General features: G+C 39.9%; 1 protein-coding gene across 1 annotated transcript in view; it reads right to left on the bottom strand.

The window, feature by feature from the left end:
• CYP20A1 (cytochrome P450 family 20 subfamily A member 1) overlaps window positions 1–20,655 on the bottom strand; it is a 34,505-nt gene extending 13,850 nt beyond the window's left edge. The window contains exons 1-8 of the mRNA XM_081096173.1: window positions 20,531–20,655; window positions 17,217–17,266; window positions 16,197–16,363; window positions 12,056–12,198; window positions 9,463–9,630; window positions 6,638–6,716; window positions 2,904–3,019; window positions 1,854–1,908 (exon numbers count right to left, since the gene is read on the bottom strand). Coding sequence (XP_080952299.1) covers window positions 1,854–1,908; window positions 2,904–3,019; window positions 6,638–6,716; window positions 9,463–9,630; window positions 12,056–12,198; window positions 16,197–16,363; window positions 17,217–17,266; window positions 20,531–20,602 — 850 coding nt within the window. The 5' untranslated portion in view covers window positions 20,603–20,655. The remainder of the gene's footprint in view (window positions 1–1,853; window positions 1,909–2,903; window positions 3,020–6,637; window positions 6,717–9,462; window positions 9,631–12,055; window positions 12,199–16,196; window positions 16,364–17,216; window positions 17,267–20,530) is intronic.
• Window positions 20,656–21,407: the final 752 nt, after the last annotated feature.

Raw genomic sequence — 21,407 nt, 5'->3', positions numbered from 1 at the left:
AAAACTGAAAGATTTAACACAAAAATTTTAATATAGTAGGCACATGTACACCCAGCTTGACTAAATGATCATTTAAAAATTAACATCACTGTACAAGCTTCATAATTTCAACATTGGTTCTTTTGCAGAGCTCTATTAAAAATAAAGTATGAATGGAGACAGCTTAAAGTGTGATTTTAAGCCATTGAACATTCTTTAATTATACTACTGAACCAAGATACAATTTTATAGTTAGAGGATACCTTGGAGGTCGTCCACAGCTAAATCCTTATTTTAGAAAAGGAGAAAATGCAGAGGTAAGTACCTTGGTTCAAGGCTAAGTCAGCAGCAGAGAAGGAACTTGATGGTTTCCTGCCTATCTTGCCTCTCAAAAACTTCAGAAGTGACTTAAAAATAACCAGCCCGCCCTGACTGGTTTGGCTCAGTGGATAGAGCGTCGGCCTGCGGACTGAAAGGTCCCAGGTTCGATTCCAGTCAAGGACATGTACCTTGGTTGCAGGCACATCCCCAGGAGGGGTGTGCAGGAGGCAGCTGATCGATGTTTCTCTCTCATCGATGTTTCTGACTCTCTATCGCTCTCCCTTTCTCTCTGTAAAAAAATCAATAAAATATATGAAAAAATAAAATAAAATAACGAGCCCAATGCAAATAAATAATCCTCTGAAAATTTCTCTTAAAAACAGCAAATCAGATTAAAATGTTAACTCAACCTTGGAAATTATCACTTTTTATGATATCTAAAGGACAACTGATTCAGATTTATTTTAAGGACTTTAGCAAAAATATATTTTAATGCAATAAAATGTTAAAACAAGTTTAAGCATTTTTTAAAAAGATCCCATACAGCCCTGCCTGGGTGGCTCAGTTGGTTAGAGCATTGTCTCCTACACCAAAAGGTTTTGGGTTCAATTCCTGGTCAGGGCACATTCCTAGGTTTCAGGATCCCCAGTTGGGGCTCATACAGGAGGCAACTGATGTCTGTCTCTGTCTGTCTGTCTGTCTCTCTCTCTCGCTCTTTCTCTGTCACTCTAAAAATGAAAAATCAATAAAAATATATCCTCAGGTGAGGATTAAAAATAAAAAGGTTCAATACATCATATTTACACAAGCTTACCTTAATTCCATTTAATTTATAACATCTGGACCTCTCTTAATATTGAAAATTTTACAGCAAGAAAAACTGATGGGGAGTTTGTATTTGTAGTCTTTGTTTTTAAGAAAAGGTCCTTCAACAGAATGAGTTGTAAATGAATCCTTCAAGTGAACATGAATTTTTTGGGTTTTAAACTAATATTTTAATACTTCCTTTAACATTTTATGTTATTATATTTTTATAGATATACACAAATTTTTATAAATACCGTATGAATGAATGGTACTCTGCTAAACTAAAATTCAGTAAGGAAACTTAGAAACATATCACAACCATTTTAGATTTTGAAAGAAAAGCACCTTCAATCTGACAAAAGAGTGCTTCTGAATCATGATTCCTGTGGCCCATCTCTTCTGCTGGTAAACCTTAGTAATAGCAGCCCAAACGGAGTCAAAGTGAAATGCCCCAGCAGGAAACTGAAAAGCTCACTGCTCGGTTGGAAAGGTGTCAATAGCAGTTCATTTTTAAAGCACTAACTAGAATTCACAATCCATAAACTGTGTCAAAATTTTTATGACACTGTTCAAAGGTGGCATAGAACACCTGGGGTTTTTAAAAATGTAACTGTGTGAATCAAGTATTGCAAACAAGAATAAAAAAGAAGAGGGGGAAATTATAAAGAGTGTTTCCTTTATTTTAGAATAGCTTTAGCCTTGTATATTTTATACTCTATCTCCAGAAGGATTCAAGGAATACTTACATTTTGCAGTTATTATGCAACTTGCCAGAGAAAATATCATACTGTCTTCTAGGATCTAGAAAACAAAGTGAAGTTTAGAAAATATGAAATGCAAGGTGGCCTGTATCAGGCCCTACTAAAATGACCTATTCTGTAATAGGGGTCAAGGTAAGGGGAAAAGTCTATATTATGTTTCATAACTAAGTCCTCCCTTTCTGGCTTGGCCTGGTGCAGCAATGAAGCCTCAGGAACCACGGAAAGCCTGCCACTCACTGTCTTGGGAGCCTGATTCAATGCCTGCACTCACACACACACCAAAAAGCCACTTCTGACTAGGAAGACTTGCATGTGCGGAATAAAAGGGTGTGGCAAAAATGGCTCCCCTCCTGTCTTTTGCCTGACAACACCATAGGTGTGCTTGGGGGGAACAGACACACACTGAAACAAGCCAAGCTGCACATCTGGTCATGCAGGCAGAGCAGCTTAGTCAATAAAGGCTTATAGAGGCCCTCCTATTTTATGATCAGAGATTTTTGGCTCAATATTTGCTTCCAGGTCTTATATAATAATAGGCTAATACGCAAATCGACCAAAAGGCACAATGACTGGTCGCTATGATGTGCACTGACCACGAGGGATCAGATGCTCAATGCAGGAGCTGCCCCCTGGTGGTCAGTGTGCTCCCAGAGGGGGAACAATGCTCAGCCAGAGCCGGGCTCACAGCTGGCGGGAGCCTCTCCCACCTCCGCAGCAGTGCTAAGGAACCCACTGGGGGATATCCAACTAATAACTTAGGCCCACTCCCCATGGGTGGGCACAGGCCGGGCTGAGAGAACCCCCACCCGCCTCGAGTGTATGAATTTCGTGCACTGGGCCTCTAGTTATTAAATAATAAACAGCTGCTTCAAAGAGCTAAATAACAGGAGACTAAATACGAATACTGTTTATGTATGATGTACAGTAAAAGAAAGCCATTGGATTTTGGAGGTCATCTAGATTAAATGAATAAAAACCACACTCTATACATGTGTGATTATGTTTTATTTGAAAAATGTTTAACAATTACATTACCTGTTGGTCATTAAGGTTTCCCTGTACTAAGGAGTCAATGAAAATGCGTTGACTAATGTTCTTTCCTTTTCGTTCTTTTATGATTTTCTTCAAAATAGATTCCAGTTGCATAAGGGCTTAGTGAAGAAAAAAAAATTTAGAATATATGCACTTGTAAAGATTAAACTTTAAAACATTTCTGTACAATGCTATTACTACAGAATAAAATTTTCAAAGGTAAAGTAGTAACCAACAATTTTTAAAAAGCTAATTTATGTTTAAATTCATCTACTTTCTTTTCCTTCTCTTCACTAAATTTTATACGTGTACAAAAAAGTACATAAGATATATATGCACCATCTAAGGAATAATTACAAAGCAAACACCCATAATATTGCCACCCAGGTCAAGAAGTAGGACAATGCCAGCACCTTAGAGGCCTCCACACACATATACCTCTCCACTGATATTATCCACCTCACTTCTAATTTCTGTCCTCTTAACTTTATTCTTCTCTCAAATTAGGCATCACCCAGTTTAGGGACAGAAACAGATGTGAAATAACAAGAAAAGGACCCAGCCAGCATGCCTCGATGGCTGAATGTTGACCTATGAACCAGGAGGTCATGGTTGGATTCCCAGTCAGGGCACAGGCCCAGGATGCAGGCTCGATCCCCAGTGAGGGGCGTGCAGGAGGCAGCCTATCAATGACTCTCATCATCGATGTTTCTATCTTTCTGTCCCTCTCCCTTCTTCTCTGAAATATATATATATATATATATATATATATATATATATATATATATATATATAAAGAAAACTCCTAAAACCTAAAAGATATAGAGTAGCTGATATCCAACAATCAAAAGAATTATCCAAAGGTCATTTCTCAGTTCCCATCTTACTTGGCCTATCACAGCACTTGATGATGTCAACCACTTACTTGCAGGAAACACTTGGTCATTTGGCTTCCAGGATTCACACTCTCCCAGACTCCACGCTTTCCTCCCACTCTCCTACCTGCCCATTCTCAGTCTCCTTTGTTAATTCCTTCTCATCTCTAGAATTTTTTCATGGTAGAATGTCCAAGGTCACATATCAGTTTTTGGAACTCTTCCATGTTGCTATTTACATTCAGTTAGATTGGTGATCACCAGCCCCAAGGCTTTAAATACAATCTATGTACTTAACACTCGCAAATTTATATTTCCAGTCAGGACCTTGCCCCTGAACTCCAGACTCATGTATCTTATAGCCATCTCAGCATCTCCTCTTGGCTGTCTGAAACATATTAAACATACCATATCCAAAACCGACCCTTGATCTTTCCCCTCAAAGCTGATCTTCCCAGTCTGTCCATCTTATTTCCCAATAGCTTTAATTTCCAATGACTTAGGCCTAGAACAGTGATGGCGAACCTTTTGAGCTCGGCGTGTCAGCATTTTGAAAAACCCTAACTTAACTCTGGTGCCGTGTCACATATAGAAATTTGTTGATATTTGCAACCATAGTAAAACAAAGACTTATATTTTTGATATTTATTTTATATATTTAAATACCATTTAACAAAGAAAAATCAACCAAAAAAAGGAGCTTGCGTGTCACCTCTGACACGCGTGTCATAGGTTCACCATCACTGGCCTAGAATCTGGGTATCCTCCTTCTCACTTATATCCCACATCTAATCTGTCAGCCCATGTTGGTGGGTCTGTCTTCCAAATACAGAATTATTCTCCCTTATTTTTTTTCTTGCTATATTTTTTGTTGCCTGACACTGAGTCCACACCACATTATTTCTCTGGCCTGGTTTATTGCAATAGCTCCCTAAGTAGTCTTCCCACTTCTGTTCTGGGTACCTCCAACCTATCATAGCAACCAGAGAGATCCTTTAAAAACAGAATTCAGCCCTGGCTGGTTTGGCTCAGTGGATAGAGCGTCGGCCTGTGGTCTGAAGGGTCCTGGGTTTGATTTCGGTCAAGGGCACATGCCCGGGTTGCGGGCTTGATCCCCAGTGGGGGGCATGTGGGAGGCAGCTGTTAAATGGTTCTCTCTCATCATTGATGTTTCTATCTCTCTCTCCCTCTCCCTTCCTCTCTGGAATCAATAAAAAATTTTTTTAAAAAACATAATTCAGATCATAACTCTGCTCAAAACCTTCCAGTGGCTTCCTATCTCATAGTAAGAACCTATTCACACAATGATCTACAAACCAGACAAAATCTGTCCCTATCCCCAGTCATTCTAGACTCATCTCCTATTCCTCTCTGACTCACTTCACCACAGACACACCCTGTTATATCTCAAATACACCACGGAGAATCCCACCTCAAGGACTTGGCAATTACTTTTCCTCTAAAAGGAATATTCTTTCCTTGGACATAGGATGTCCACATGACAGTTACCTTACCTCTTACAACTGTTTGCTCAAAGGTCACCTAACTTGGTGAGGCCTTTCCTAATGGCCTTATTTAAAATTGTAACCTCCTCACCTCTAGAACTCCCTATCCCGCTTCCTGACTTAATTTTCTCCGTAGCACTTTGCATTTTTAACACACTATTGCGTTTATTTATTTAGATTATTGTCTGCCTCTTTCCACTAGAATGTGCTGCCACAAAGACAGGAATTTGTGTTTGCTTTGTTATACAATCTACTTTATTTAGAATCTAAAAAATTATAAGTTATTCATTTCCATTTATATTAATTGAATCAATGTTTGTGAAATAAATTTTTTATTAAGGGGAGTACTCTAAATGCATCCATCGAGATAATCAGAATGGTTACAAAAACTAGATAGCAGAAAACATATCAATTAAATTGGCTTTTCTGGACTTAGTCTGGACATCAAAGGAATCACTGAAATGGTCAGCCCCGTGAGGACAGGGATTATTGTCTTCTATACAAAGCAGAGGGCCCAGCACATATGGGCCTCAGTAAACATTCGTTGGAAGAATAAAGGAAGAGAATCCCGAGGAGCAATACTGTTATATGGAAAACAACCCATTGTTCCAATGCAGTCTATGGATTTAACTTACCCCAGCCTACCTCCAAAAGGGACTGAAGCAGCTCAGAATACAGGTATGAAAGCAATACAATCATTAAATTATTGACAGAATATGTAAAATAAAATAAAAAGGGGGAGAATAACTTGGGGGAGCCATCTTAAACTAAAACTGCTATTTTTCTGAGTTTACAAAGTTGCAACCAATGCCAAACATTTTTGAAAATATTGTTTTCAAAATTACATATGTTATAATGGCAATAATTTTTATGTTGCTAACATTTTTTACAAATATTACAAAATATTCAATTATATTGATATGATTTTCTTAACAATTCCTATGTTGTTGGACATTTATATTGTTTCTGGTTTTCTACTTGCAGAAACAGCAGGGACAGAAATATTCAAGAAATATTTTTCTCTTGCTAGGTAATTTGAGCCATCATTTATCAATCTTACCATGTGTCATCAAAATGCTTTCCTAGGGTTGTACCCTTACACTCTCCATTAATCCTGTAGGCTATTCAACGCTACAGTATTCTCATTCTGCAGTGAATGCTAGAATTCCATTTATAAATTCACTGCTTTTTCCTCTCGTTTGTTTAAGAACTTCCATTATGGGAAATGTAGGGGGGGGGGGGGGAAGAGAGAGAAAAAAACCCCATGATCTATAATTTCATTGTTCCGAAATAGCCCTATTAAAATAAAGCACATATCCTTTTATCCTCACTAGAAATTGAGAGTGGCAAAACTTACCATCTTCATATTGTTTTTTCCGAGTTGTACTTTTATCAAGTGATCCATCTAGAAAGCCTTTCCCGATCTCAGACCAAACCTAAAAATAGAAAAACATACCTACTATCTAATATGTAGATTTTCTAAATAATAAAACAATCTAAGCTAATAATTGAACTCCAGCCTCACGAACAGAACTTATAATGAAGCTCTCACTTTTAAATAAGCTACATAATCATTTACTCCATAGTCTATGAGAATAGGACAAATATATTTTAATAATTTTCAACAAGAAACTTTCAAATTAATTATAACTGAAAAGTCCAAAGTTCCTTTTCTGCCCTCGCCGGTGTGGCTCAGGTGGCTGAGCATTATGCTGTGCACCCAAAGCTTGCCAGTTTGGTTCTATTCTGGGTCAGGGCACATACCCAGGTTTCGGGTTCAATCCCGGTTGGGGTGTGTGCGGGAGGCAACTAATCGATGTTTCTCTCTATCTTTCTCTCTCGCTCTTTCTCTCTCTCTCTCTCTCTCTTTCTCTCTCTCTCGCGTGCGCTTCTTTCCTCCCTCCCTCTCTTTGTCTCTCCCACCCATCCACTCTCTCTAAAAATCAATGGCAACAATATCCTTCAGTAAGGATTAATAATAAAAAACAAAAAAGAAAGAAAGAAATATGGGCAAAAGACATGAAAAAGCACCCCACAAAAAAACAACACAAGTATTCAACAAAAATATTAAAAAATGTGTAACCTCACAAACAATAGAATAAGTATATATTTTAATCATGAAATCATTTCTGAACAATTAAGTAGGCAAATATTTAAAGGACCAATAATTCTAAACGTCAAAAGCACACGGAAAGAGCACACTAATGTTGGTGAGAAAATAACTGGGACAATGTTTCTGGAGAAACACAGTCAGCGACTGAATGTGAGGTGTACATTTTTCACACTCAACATCTGTGCAATCGGTATGCACCTCACAACTGAGGCTGGCTCCCAGCTGCTGTCAGCCACGAAGTGGTCATGATGAAGTTGTTATCACCTCTGCATTCACAACGTGGTTATTATTCCCGGTGACATGCACCCCTTGGTGTTTCAAACATTGGAAGATCATTTGAGGTAGGATTTCAAGTCATGTTTATGTGGTAGGCAGTTAGACAGACACGGCCAGAGTAGGGAGGACCGGCTAGATATAGAAGGTCACCAGGGTGAAAAGTCTCGAATGCCTAGCAAAGGACAAATGTAGGGTGGGACCTCACCCTCAGGGTGGCTCTTCCTCCACTAGCTTCTCCCTGGTCATGCATGGGGTTTGGATACCCTGGCCTTTCCTCCCTAGAGATAACATCTAGGCCTCAGCTATATTTCAGCTCCAGGCCCAGAAAAGCAGCAAAACCAGACAAGTGACACTAAGGCTGACCTCAGGACAAGCTGCATTGGATAATGACCCCCTGCCCTGGCACTGACCAATCAATCTGTGGAGACCTGGACCCTGAAAGGACACACCTGGAAAGCTGCTGAATATTCTATTGAAACCTTCCCCTGGGATCTCCCCTGAATCTCTACCCTTAAAACCCTTAAGATAGAGGATCCAGTGCACTCTCCTCCCAGAGCACCCCTTCACCTGTCCTCCCCCACCTCTCATCTCCTCTCTTCCTCCCCACAGGTGCATCACCTTGACCTTCCTCACTTCTAAGCGCTAAGGGCCCCTCCTTTGCCTCTATAACTTGTTTCCTAATCCCATTTCTTCTATGAATTACTTCTACCTCTGTGATTTTTCCAAATAAATGTTCTCTTATAGTTTGAGTCTTGGCTCTGAATTCTTTCCTAGCTACACTCAAGTACTGAGATTGCTAAACCCAGGTCTGATCTGACACCACTGGTCTAACACACCTGGTGCCCTTCCTACTGCCTCCAACATTTATAGTCTGAAAACTTTTCTTTGACAACTTCTACTAATGTTAAGAAATATACATTTCTGCCTGGTCAATGTGGTTCAGTGGTTGAGTGTCAACCTATGAACCAGAAGATCACGGTTCGATTCCTGATCAGGGCACATGCCTAGTGGAGGGCAAACAGGAGGCAGCCGATCAATGATTCTCTCTCATCATTGATGTTTCTATCTCTCTCTCTTCCTCTCTCTTCCTCTCTAAAACCAATAAAAATATATATTTTTTAAAAAAATAGAGAAAAATCAATTCCATATGTGAATCTAGAAAGGGCACTAGTAAATCAATTTTAAACTGAATTAGCCCTTCTTTAAATCATATTAATCCCATTAGCATTATTTTGCTCATTAGCTTTAATTCCTTTCTACATAGGACATAGTCTAGTACTATTAAATATAGTTTTTTCTTTATTCTAGAATTCAGTATTATTTCATAATATATGTGGTATTAAAAGAAAATTTATTTAGTTATCTAATTTTTAAATTTCAAAAGTAATATTTAAATTTTCTAAAGAGACAACAATTATCTTCACTTACATTGTTGTTTTTAACCCCGAACAGTGAAATTCTATACTATAGAACCTTAAACATTATTCTTTTTTAAAAATATATTTTTATTGATTTCAGAGAGGAAGGGAGAGAGAGAGAGATAGAAACATCAGTGATGAGAGAGAATCATTGATCGGCTGCTTCCTGCAAGCCCCCCACTAGGGATTGAGCCCATAACCTGGGCATGTGCCCTTGACCGGAATCGAACCTGGGACCTTTCAGTTCACAGGCTGACGCTCTATCCACTCAGCGAAACTGTCTAGGGCTAAACCTTATTCTTGAGAGGCAAAATCTACATTATTTAACTATCTAATTTGATGAGAGAATAATTTTAAATTTGGTCCTGGACTTACTGTGCCATGATTCTTCTGGAAGCGAATGACTTCCTGGTCATCTTCAAATGTACTACCCATTACCATCTGTGTAACAGACTTCATAGCAAAACCAAGCATATGCTGGCAAAGGGGTATGTGCTGGGACTCTGGGTAGGAAAGCCATTTATTTAATAATTCTTCTGAAAGCTGAAAGAGAACAGAAGCCCACATGATTTATTGTTCTCTTCTGAATAAGCATTCAAGTGATTGGTTAATTTGTCAGGCTAACTGGCTCCACCTAAAATTACATCCTCAGTGGTTCAGATTCAAAGGGTTGGTTTGCGAAACAAAACAGAACCAGGACCACCACCACAACAACAAAATATATATTTTAAAAGTTCAAAGGCTGGTAAAATCTTAAGGCTAATGGAAATTAAGAGGCTAAATTCTTAGTATCTAATTAAAAATAGCTATGACCATAAAAATCTTGTTACCAATACTGTCACTTGCATCACATAACTGAATTTTGACTTGCTCATGGCTTAATCCACTTGTTTTGCACCTTATTCTCTAAATCAATTCAAATACTATAAATGACTCATACAGGATTTTTCTCTAGGCAAACACGTCTAGATCTTCTGTTAGAGGATTATGTGAATCTTGACTAGTTTATATTAGGTGGGAATTCAATCTGTTGATGAGCTTCATTTGATAGTCAGATCTGTGTTATATGTTAACTTATTATTGTTAACTTATTATTGGTAGAAATGTCCAAATTTCATTCATAATACATTTCTTTTTAAAATATCCTTTCTAATTTTGCCATGTGTGATATATGTATATTTATATGAAAAACTACCATGTGGTTGAATAACAAGAATGTGTTTATGCTGGAATATTCTTTTACTAGCTATATTTATATGATAAATAAATTACATATATATGATACATAACTATAAAGACCATAAAAATATATGCTATTAATCTTATCATTTATCCTGAATAAGGACACATGATACACAATAACTTACTTCTTCAGAATGTTCATGTTAAAATACCATATTAATTTCAAGTAACATAAAATTATATTAGAGAAAACAAGTCAGTCTACCTAGAAGCTGACTTACAATTCAAAAGATAAGATTTTAGAGTATATATCAGTTTTCTGAAAGAATACAAACTTTCTTTTTGAAAAAAGTTTTTAGGTAATTAATCAGTAATTATTGCAAAAATATTAGAATTTCAGAGAAAGCAAATTCTTTTTAATTCCACCTTACATTAAGATATTACTGTGACTAGAATACTCAAAAAGGTTTTTAAAAAGAAGAAGAAAAAATGGCTAGCCAAGCAAAACTACATTCCAGGGTAGCAGAATCAAGCTATAGAGCAGCAAAGTGCCAGACTGACTGGGATCAAATCCTAGTCCTACTATTTACTAGCTATATGTCCTTGGACAAGTAACTTAACCACTCTGTGCTTCAGTTTCTTCATCTAAAAAGAGAGAAATAACAATACATACCTATAAAGTTCTTATGAGGATTAAATGAGCTCATGAAGCTATTGAACCAATGAACTCAATAATTTTGGCTATTAATATTATCACTAAGCTGTCAATTAAAAGGATAGTCATAAATTCTAAAATCCAGAAGTACTTGTTAAATCAAAATTTAGACTCAAAGTCACAGCATAATATTAGATTAAAGCACACAGAAGAGAGAAGTTACACTCACAGAATTAAAGTGGAGGTTTACACTCAGCCTTGGAACAGAGACAGTCAAGACAGGAAGGAGTCAGAACACACGGGATGAGGTTTGTGAAGATGAGAGAAGAGTCAGAACAGAACTCAGATCTGGACCTGCCCCCTCCAAAAAAATAAAGGCAAAAGGTTTAGTAAGTCAACATGAAATATACAACTTAATTCGGGGTGATAACTCTAGGTAGCAGCTATTCTCTTAAAGAAAACCACTGGTATAGACAGCAGTATTCTTCAGTCACATGAAAGGGGCTCTATTGTCTCAGCAAAGCAGGAGGCAAGGACAGCCATAGCAAACAAAAAGGGTGGGTAGGACTAGCAATACTACTTTAAGGGTGAAGGTTTGGAACAATCCGATGAGGACACAGAGAACTAACAGAAAGCACACAGGGTCCCTTTTACAGACAAAAAGGAAATGGTATCAATAAGTATTATTTTCACACTCTGTAAATCATTTGTGGAGCTCCTTAAAAATGTCAGATCCACCCCTCCCCCAAAAGGTCAGCTCCCTTCCCAGTGATTCAATTCATCCCAGTAGATTCCAAGTAATCTACAAATTTAACAAGAGAGAGTTTCAGCTAAACGTAGACCATGTTTTAGGAAACAGTGGTTTAAAGTCTGGCCTGAAAACAAAGGACAAATCTACTGACACAGAAAAAAATTTCAGGTTCTCTCCACTCCCCTAATTTCCATTTATATAGGGAGTCCGGGTGTTCAGTTTTTTGTTTTGTTTTTGTTTGTTTTGTTTTAGAATTTCAGGACAATAAAGATCAGCTTAGACAGACAAGTAAGAAAAAAGTAGCAAGAAAACAACACACAACAGTTAAAAAATATGTTATCTGAATTGAGAACTCCAGGCCAAACTACTTGTCACCTTACCTTTAGCAGGAGAGCAAAATTACTCTGCAGAGAATCAGTCACACCATTTTCATACGATTTTTTTCTTGTGTAGTTTTCACTCGCATTCCCACCACCAGATTGATACCTTAACAATGACTTGAGCATCGTTTCAAAAGGGTCCACTGAAACAGACAAATTAAACATTTCAAAGTCAAAGTAATCACTCAAACAACAACAACAAAACTTCCAGCAAAAGGACATAGAGATCAGGGAATTATGGGATTGTAACGGAAAGCATGGCAACTTTTCCCCCCCACAACTCCCTGAAGAAGCAATGAAAATGGTCAAGAATAAGTACAATATCCTGACTGGGAATTCCACCATAAACCATTAATACATGCATACACTTTCTACCTACATGACAACAATATCTTTGACTTCTAAAAAAAACCCTCATGCCCTAGCTGGTGTTCTCAGGGGTAGAGCGTCAACCTGTGGACCAAAGGGTCTCAGGTTCAATTCCCAGTCAAGCAAGGGTACCTGGGTTGCAGGTTCTTTTCCTGGCCCAGGTCGGGGCATGTGTGGGAGGCAACCAATCAATGTCTGTCTGAATGTCTGTCTCTCTCTCTCTCTCTCTCTCTCTCTCTCTCTCTCTCTCTCTCTCTCCCACCTCCCTCTCTCCCTTCCACTCCCTCTTTAAAAATCAATGGGAAAAATATCCTTGGGTGAGGATTACCAACAACAACAACAAAGCTCATGCCACTGATTTTAAAGCAAATTTGATGATTCTGTGTAATGGTCAAGTGTTTGAGTTAAAATTATTTAGCTGAGTTCAAAAAAAATTATTTTCTCCTTTATCCATTATTTGAAGTGTTTCTTTAATAACTTTGTTTTCACATACATACAAAAATACACTGTCATGGTAAACAATGAAAAAAGAAAGTAAAATACATCTAAATCTCACCACAGAGATACCCAGGTAAACATTTTAGAGATCTTTTTTAGAGCTGTTACCATTTCTTAAGAGAGAGAACATTCTGTCAGACTTCACAAAGAACTACAGCCCCTTCTTTCAGAGCACGTGTCTCAGTTCATTAGTGTGATCATTTCCTCGGTGTTTACATGCTCCCCCGTCCCCAACACTAACCTATAATCTCCACAGGACAGAGACCACATCTGGTTTTACTCAGCAATGTATTTCCTGGCAGAGCCATCTTTCTATGATGTGGAAAGCTCAGTAATTAAGGCCATGAACTCAGGCCAGACAGCCTTGCTTCAAGTCCCAGCTCCATCATTAATTAGTGGTGTGACCCTGGGCAAATAATTTAACTTCTCTTAACCTCAATTTTGTCTTCTGTTAAATAGAAATAACCATAATACCTATTTCATAAGGTTGTTCTGAGAATTAAATGATTTAACACTTATAAAAGGTTTAGAATAAATTGCTGGCATATAGTAATTGCTATACAAGTATTTGGTAAACAAAATAAAATACATCTGTATCATCATATTAAGGCCTGAAAGTAATATTAAAAGTATTCTTTTATATAGCCATTGGTAAGTATATCCTTGCTTCAAATTTTCATTATAAATAATGCTAATGTCTTTTCTCATTTATGTGATTAGCAATTCATGATAAATTCTCAAAGATTATAATTGCTAAGTCAAATGTTACTGCCAACCTTCTCTCCAGAAGGTTTGTAAACCATTTATACTCCATGTTTCTCCATTCCTTCATCAATAATGAGTTGGTCAATATTTTTCATCTCTTTAGTCAGAGAGGGAAAAATCTCATTTTTATTTGCATACTACTGATTATCAGTGAGGTTGAAATTTGCTTATTGGCCATTTATAATTACCTTGTTTTTACCCATTTTTCTACAATTGCATTTTATTTTTTTCTTATTAGGTTTTTTAAAAAATTTTATTTACTTTAACAATTTATTTTTAATCCTGGCCTGAGGATATGTTTATTGGTTTGAGAGAGGAATGGAGAAACATTGATGGTTGAGAGAGAAGCATCAATCGGTTGCCTCCAGTATGTGTCCCTATAACCTAGGTATGTGCCCTGACCAGAACTGAACCCACAAACTTTTTAGAGTACAGATCAATGCTCCAACCAACTGAACCACCAACCCAGGCTTTCTTATTTGTTTTTATTTACTTTATAAATATATGGGTGGGAAATAGTTTTCCCATTTCTTTTAAACTTTTTCATTCTTTTCTATTTTATAAAAATACTAGAGGCCCAGTGCACAAATTCGTGCAGGGGTGGGATCCGGCAGGCCCTCCCCCCCCCATGGGGGCAGAGAGGGCAGGGAACATGGGAGGTTGGCTGGCTGGCCCCGCCCCTGATCGGGGTGTGGGGGGCTGATCGGGGGCAGGGCTGGTCAGGGAGAGGGACCCCAGGCGGTTGGCAGACCAGCCCTACCCCTGTTCAAACTCTGGTTAAGGGGACAATTTGCATATTAGCCTTTTATTATATAGGATAGTCATTAACTAATACACACTATGTATAGTAATGAGTGGCCAGCATTTTTCCATTTCTCTCTTTTTCATACTTTTTCAAGGTTTCTATTATAATAAAATTTTTCATTTTTATGTAGACAGATTTATCCAATTTGTGTTTGATGGGTCCTAGATCTCATGTCATGGTAAGAAAAGGATGTTCATCAACACCACCCGCAAAATTTAATATTTAGCTATTTTTTTCTATTACTTTCATGACTCCATATTTTAATCATTTGGAATTTTCTTTGATAAAGAATAAAGCAGATTTTCCTCCCAAATAGCTAACCAGTTTTCCCAATATCATTTATTAGCTTTCCTTTTATCATAAAATGCTATTTTTATCATGTATACTTGGTTTGTCTACTGGACTAATTACTCTATTCCATTGGTCTGTCTAGTCCTATCACAGTACAAGATTCTTTAAATTAATCTAGCTATATGATACACTGTTCTGTCTGATGGTAGAGGTATTCCCCTCATTAATGTTCTCTTCTAGATATTTCTTGGCTGCTCATGTACATCCATTCTTCCAGATGTACCCTGGAACTATTTTTTCAGGTTCCCCAAAAAATTTACATTAGGATTTAATTATATATGTACTAGAGGCCCAGTGCATGAAATTTGTGCACTTGGAGGAGGGCGCTCAGCCTGGCCTGCGCCCTCTCGCAGTCTGGGAGCCCTCAGGGGATGTCCGACTGACGGCCAACGTTGCAGCGCTCACCAACCATGAGCCCAGCTTCTGACTAAGCAGCACTCCCCCTTGTGGGAGCGCACTGTCCACCAGAGGGCAGCTCCTGCGCTGAGCAGGATCGGGCCGAAACCAGCTCTCTGACATCCGGAGGAGTCCCGGATTGCAAGAGGGTGCAGGCCAGGCCGAGGGACCTCACCAGTGCACGATCAGGACCAGGGAGGGACATGGGAGGTTGGCCAGCTGGGGGGGACCACGGGAGGGCACCAGGGTGTGTCCGGCCCGTCACCCTCAGTCCCGATCAGCCAGACCCCAGCAGCAAGCTAACCTACCAGTCGGAGCATCTGCCCCCGGTGGTCAGTGCACATCATAGCAACTGGTCGACCGGTCAAATTACTGCCCCCTGGTGGTCAGTGCACATCATAGCAAGCGGTTGAGCGGCCTTAGCATATTATGCTTTGATTGGTTGAACGGACGACCGAACACTTATCATATTAGGCTTTTATTATATAGAATTTATATAGAGAAACATATAATTAATATATATGTGAAAAAATAATCATTTTATAATATTGTGTCTTAAATCAGGTAATAAATATAAAAACTTCAGCACAATGCTTGGCCCATAGTATAAAGCATTCAACAAATGTTAGCTATTCCTATTCAAAAACAATGTATAGGCCAAAACCGGTTTGGCTCAGTGGATAGAGCGTCGGCCTGCGGACTGAAAGGTCCCAGGTTCGATTCCGGTCAAGGGCATGTTCCTGGGTTGCGGGCACATCCCCAGTGGGGGATGTGCAGGAGGCAGCTGATCGATGTTTCTCTCTCATCGATGTTTCTGACTCTCTATCTTTCTCCCTTCCTCTCTGTAAAAAATCAATAAAATATATTTAAAAAAAAAAACAGTGTATAGCTCTTTATTTAAAGACAGTTATTCTTAAAAGATATGGATCAGCTAATTAGAAAAAAAATTAAACTTACATGTCTTATTGGGGTTGATATGCTGCTTCAGCACATTGACAGTGCCCAAGCTAACCACTGGGCGCCTGCCAAACCAGAAGGAGACCACAGGCCCATATCTCTCATGCAAATTTACCAGGAACTCATGCAAACTTCCATTGTTCACAATATCTGGAAGATTACCATCTCTGAGAAAAGAGCAACATTGAACAAAATAATCAAATTAACTTGGAAGAATCAGAAAAATAACTGTGTCAAGAGATGAAACCAAAGGTATAAGAAATTCAATTACTGCAAACCCCAAAACTCAATTATATTTGACTTCTTGCTTTCTAAAGATGTATTTAGACATAGATTTGTCTGATATTTTTAGAGTTCATAATACTTCAAACCAAGTAAGAAACATCTGATTTTGAAACTGGAAAAAAAATTTTTTTTGCAGCACCTCATTCTGAGACAGCAATGAACATCATCAGAGACTGATGAAAAACATCAGACTAGCTATGGCAATTTTTCACCATTCTATCTTAGTCCTGTCTTTCTATTGTCAACTTTCTCTAATTAAGGGAAAGCGAAAGAAATGGAAGGTTTTTATTTATACAGCCCTCCTTTCTGTTCTTAATGAAGTTTAGGTTGTATGCTAAGAGGTAAGTTAAAGGTAAATAAAGGAGCCCTGGCTGGTTTTCCCCGTGGTTAGAACATCAGCCTGCAGACCAAAGGGTCTCAGGTTCGATTCCAGGTCAAGGGCAATTATCTTGGTTGCAGGTTCAATCCCCAGCCTGTTGGGGCTCGTGCATGAGGCAACCAATCAACATGCAGCAAATGATATACATCGATATTCCTCTTTCTCTCTCCCTCTTCTCCCTCCCTTCCACTCTCTCTACAAGAAATCAATGCCAAAAAAATATCCTTAGGTGAGGATTTTAAAAAAAAAGAGTAAATAAAGGAATTAAATGAGCTAGTATTCTAAAAATTTGACTTAGTCTCCATACCAAAAATTAAGAATTGACTCTACTTGATTCCAAAAAAGTAATTACTCACTTTTCATCTGTTGGAGTAATCCCTGGAATTCCTGCAGCTTGTCTGGAAGCCTTAAAGAAAAATTTTGCAATAGTTTATTTAGTATAATGAATTATCATACATCCCATAAGTCAGATGTGTTTTGCTAAGACATCTGCAGGACCTTAAATAATGGCTTTCGGGCCTAACCGGTTTGGCTGAGTGGATAGAGCGTCGGCCTGCGGACTGAGAGGTCCCAGGTTCGATTCCAGTCAGGGCCATGTGCCTTGGTTGCGGACACATCCCCAGTGGGAGGTGTGCAGAAGGCAACTGATCGATGTCTCAATAAAACATTTCTTCCTCTCTGTAAAAAATCAATAAAATATATATATTAAAAAAATAATGGCTTTCCAATTTGGTTGAATCTCAGGAATTATTCCTATGTTAAATACAAAAACCGGGTTCTTTGTCATTTAAAAGGACATTTGTCTTCCTCTGTGCCAATTAATCTAAGGGGTTTGAAGATTTAACATCCCTTCTACATAAATTAATACATAAACAAGTACATTTTTCTTTGTTCAGTTTTTATATATGGTCCCAACTGGCTTGGCTTAAAAAATAAATCAATGTCATTGGGGAATTTTAATTTTCTTTAATTTTGAATCAGGTTTATGGTTGCTGTGCTTGGGGTCAGTGTTTTTTCTAATTTTACAACCAGCATATCACTATTATAATAAGACTTTTATAAAATATTTTTTTAAACATATTTTATTGATTTTTTTTACAGAGAGGAAGGGAGAGGAATAGAAACATCGATGAGAGAGAAACATCGATCAGCTGCCTCCTGCACAGCTCCTACTGGGGATGTGCCTGCAACCAAGGTACATGCCCTTGACCGGAATCGAACCCGGGACATCTCAGTCCGCAGACCGACGCTCTATCCACTGAGCCAAACCAGTCAGGGCTAAAATACTTTTTAAATAAACTAAATGTTTATAGAAAAAAATAAACCTAAAATATTCAATTCCAGAATCAATTCTGAATGTTGTCAATGATTTTCAGTAGTACTAATCAGAGTTTATCTACTTGGCATATTCTACTTAACATTATGTAAATAAAAGAATCTTGTTTATTTATTTGAACATGTAAAGGAAAACTATGTTCCCTCATGGAGCCAGAATTGCTTGTTCATTTTCCTACTCTACTGTCGTAAAATATCTGGGCTCTTTTCTTTCTTTAGTTTTCTCATTATTACACATAGTGCTATGAAAATCTTTGTACAACTTTATTTTTTCTCCTTTGGGGTATGTATGCCAAAAGACAAATACTAGGTAAAAGGGTACTAACTAAAGAGTTTTATAGTTTCTACTAATTACTACAAGAATGCTATCTAGACCAGTGATGGCGAACCTATGACACGTGTGTCAGAGGTGACACGCGAACTCATTTTTTTGGTTGATTTTTCTGTGTTAAATGGCATTTAAATATATAAAATAAATATCAAAAATCTAAGTCTTTGTTTTACTATGGTTGCAAATATCAACAAATTTCTATATGTGACACGGCACCAGAGTTAAGTTAGGGTTTTTCAAAATGCTGACACGCCGAGCTCAAAAGGTTCGCCATCACTGATCTAGACAATAGTGTGTGTACCTTGCATTTAACGGGTAACAATGAAACCTACAATGTATAATTTTGTAATCGTCTCATCAATAATAAATATTTTTCAAAGTTATTATAAATGGTGGGGAAAAGGATGGAAGAAACCCTGTAACTTGAAAAAGATAGTCAGTGACATAAAAAGTCTTATTATTGCCCTGGCCGGTGTGGCACAGATGGTTAGAGTGTCCCGGGTCCTGTGCTGGGAAGGGTCACAGGTCTGATTCCCAGTCAGGTCATATACCCACCCAAGTTGTAGATCCGATCCCCGGTCTAGGCGATTACCGGAGGTAATGATAGATGTTTTTTCGGTCTCTCTCTCTCCCTCATCCTTCCCTTCCCTCTAGCATCAATGAAAAACATATCCTCTGGTGAGAATATTTTTAAAATCCTATTTTTATTTTCTAGGCTGAAATTACTACTTTTTAAATATGTTTTTATTGATTTCAGAGAGGAAGAGAAGGATAGAAACATCAATGATGAGAGAGAATCATTGATTGGCTGCCTCCCTCACCCCCTACTGGGGACCGAGCCCGCAACCCGGCCATGTGCCCTTGACCAGAATCGAACCCAGGACCCTTCAGTCTGCAGGCCAAGGCTTTATCCACTGAGCCAAACCGGCTGGAGCGAGGCTGAAATTATTAATCACTGAAGCAAGTTTCCTGACTTCCCTTTAAACATTATAGATTGGTAGCATTCATCTATTCTTGCTTCTGAAATCCCATTAAAATGAAAGTGAAGAAATAAAAAGAGGAGAAAACAGGGTACAGAGGAGCCCGCAGCGTGGCTCAGTGTCCACTCTGAACCAGGAGGTCACGCTCCATTCCGGGTCAGGGCTCCCACCGGGTTCTGCTGGACCCCCAGTGGGGGCGAGCCGATCAGTGATTCTCTCTCATCACAGCTGTTTCTCTCTCTCCCCCCTCTCCCTTCCTCTCTGAAATCAATTTTTTAAAAATGTATTTTTAAAAAGATACACCGGAAATTCCAGCTTGTGCAGTTGCACTATTCCAGCCTATTTGCCAGATGGGCACTGTCTGCGGTGCCCCCATCCCCAGTGGTGTATCTGGTGCTGAGCAGCTACTCCACACCGTTATCTTGTCTGCAGAGCACGTTTCAGAGACGATTCCTCCTTGGCTTTCGGGGCCACCCTCCGAGGGTGACAGGGGCAAGTAGAGCGGTAAGACGGGCAGGAGGCCCCGAGACAGAGGGCAGTGCCCAAGTCAAGCTCAAACGCTTCAAAAGGCACCGAAAGGCGGGGAACACACACACACACACACACACACACACACACACACACACACACACACACACACACGGCGGAAGAATCCTCGGGAAAGGAAAGGAGGGAGGGGCGAGCCCCGGAGTTTCCTCCCAGACCCAACCAGAAAATGAAATTTGCGGTTGACAGAGTCCCTGCGAGGAGCCACCCAAAGAACCTGAGACCCGCCCCGTCACAAGGACCCGAGGACCAGCCCGCAACACCCGCCGCCCCCGGCCCCGCGGCTTTCCCTCGGCTCCCCGGCGCCCCGGCCCGCGCTTCCCGGGGCCTGAGAACTGGCCGGGCCCGCGCCGCACTCCCCAGTCCCGCTGCGCGCGCCGCGCCCGCCCCCGGAGGCCAGCGCGGGCAGAATAAAGTGGACGCGGGCACACTGCGCCGGGGGCGGCGGCCGGAGCCCTGGAGGCCGAGAAGCGGTTACCGGGTAGAGGTAGAGCACCGCTGCCACCAGCGCCAGCAAGAAGGTAACGGCGAAGATCGCGAAGTCCAACATGGTCTTCCGCCCGGAGCCACGTCTCGGGTCCCCAGCTCCCGCAGCCGCGCCTCGGCCAGGGCGGACCTGAGGAAGGAGCGAATGGGTAGCAGGGGCGGGGCCAGGGCCTGGCGGGGGCGTGGTTAAGGCCTGGCGGGGGCGGGGCGGGAGGGGCAAGGCCCGGGCCTGGTGGGGCGTGGTTAAGGCCTGGCGGGGGCGAAAGGGGCGGGACCAGGGCCTGGTGGGGGCGTGGTCAAGGCCTGGCCAGGGCTGGCGGAAAGGGCGGTGGATTGTGAAGGGGTGACGGCGGGAGCTGAAGCGCAACCCCAGGCGGGGGTACCGCCAGGACTTCAGGACACGCCCACGATGCAGGGTCGGAGTTCCTGTGGAAAGCAGAGCCCAGGCTTCTGAAAACCATTAGCAGTTATCATCGCTCTGCCCTGACCAACACTTTTTCCAGTGGATTTAAGATTAGAGCCTCTAGAACAGTGGTTCTCAACCTTCCTAATGCCGCGACCCTTTCATACAGTTCCTCATGCTGTGGTGACACCCAACCATAAAATTATTTTCATTGCTACTTCATAACTAATTTTGCTACTGTTATAAATCGTAATGTAAATATCTGATATGCAGGATGTATTTTCATTGTTACAAATTGAACATAATTAAAGCATAGTGATTAATCACAAAAACAATATGTAATTATATATGTGTTTTCCGATGGTCTTAGGCGACCCCTGTGAAAGGGTCCTTGGACCCCCCCCAAAGGGGTCGCGACCCACAGGTTGAGAACCACTGCTCTAGAACAACAAATGATTCTCACAGT

The sequence above is a fragment of the Myotis nattereri genome, assembly GCF_964212035.1.
Source record: "Myotis nattereri genome assembly, chromosome: 7".
Classification (NCBI taxonomy): domain Eukaryota; kingdom Metazoa; phylum Chordata; class Mammalia; order Chiroptera; family Vespertilionidae; genus Myotis; species Myotis nattereri.
The sequence above is the reverse complement of the archived record's forward strand: the minus strand, read 5'-3'. Positions and strand labels throughout refer to the sequence as shown.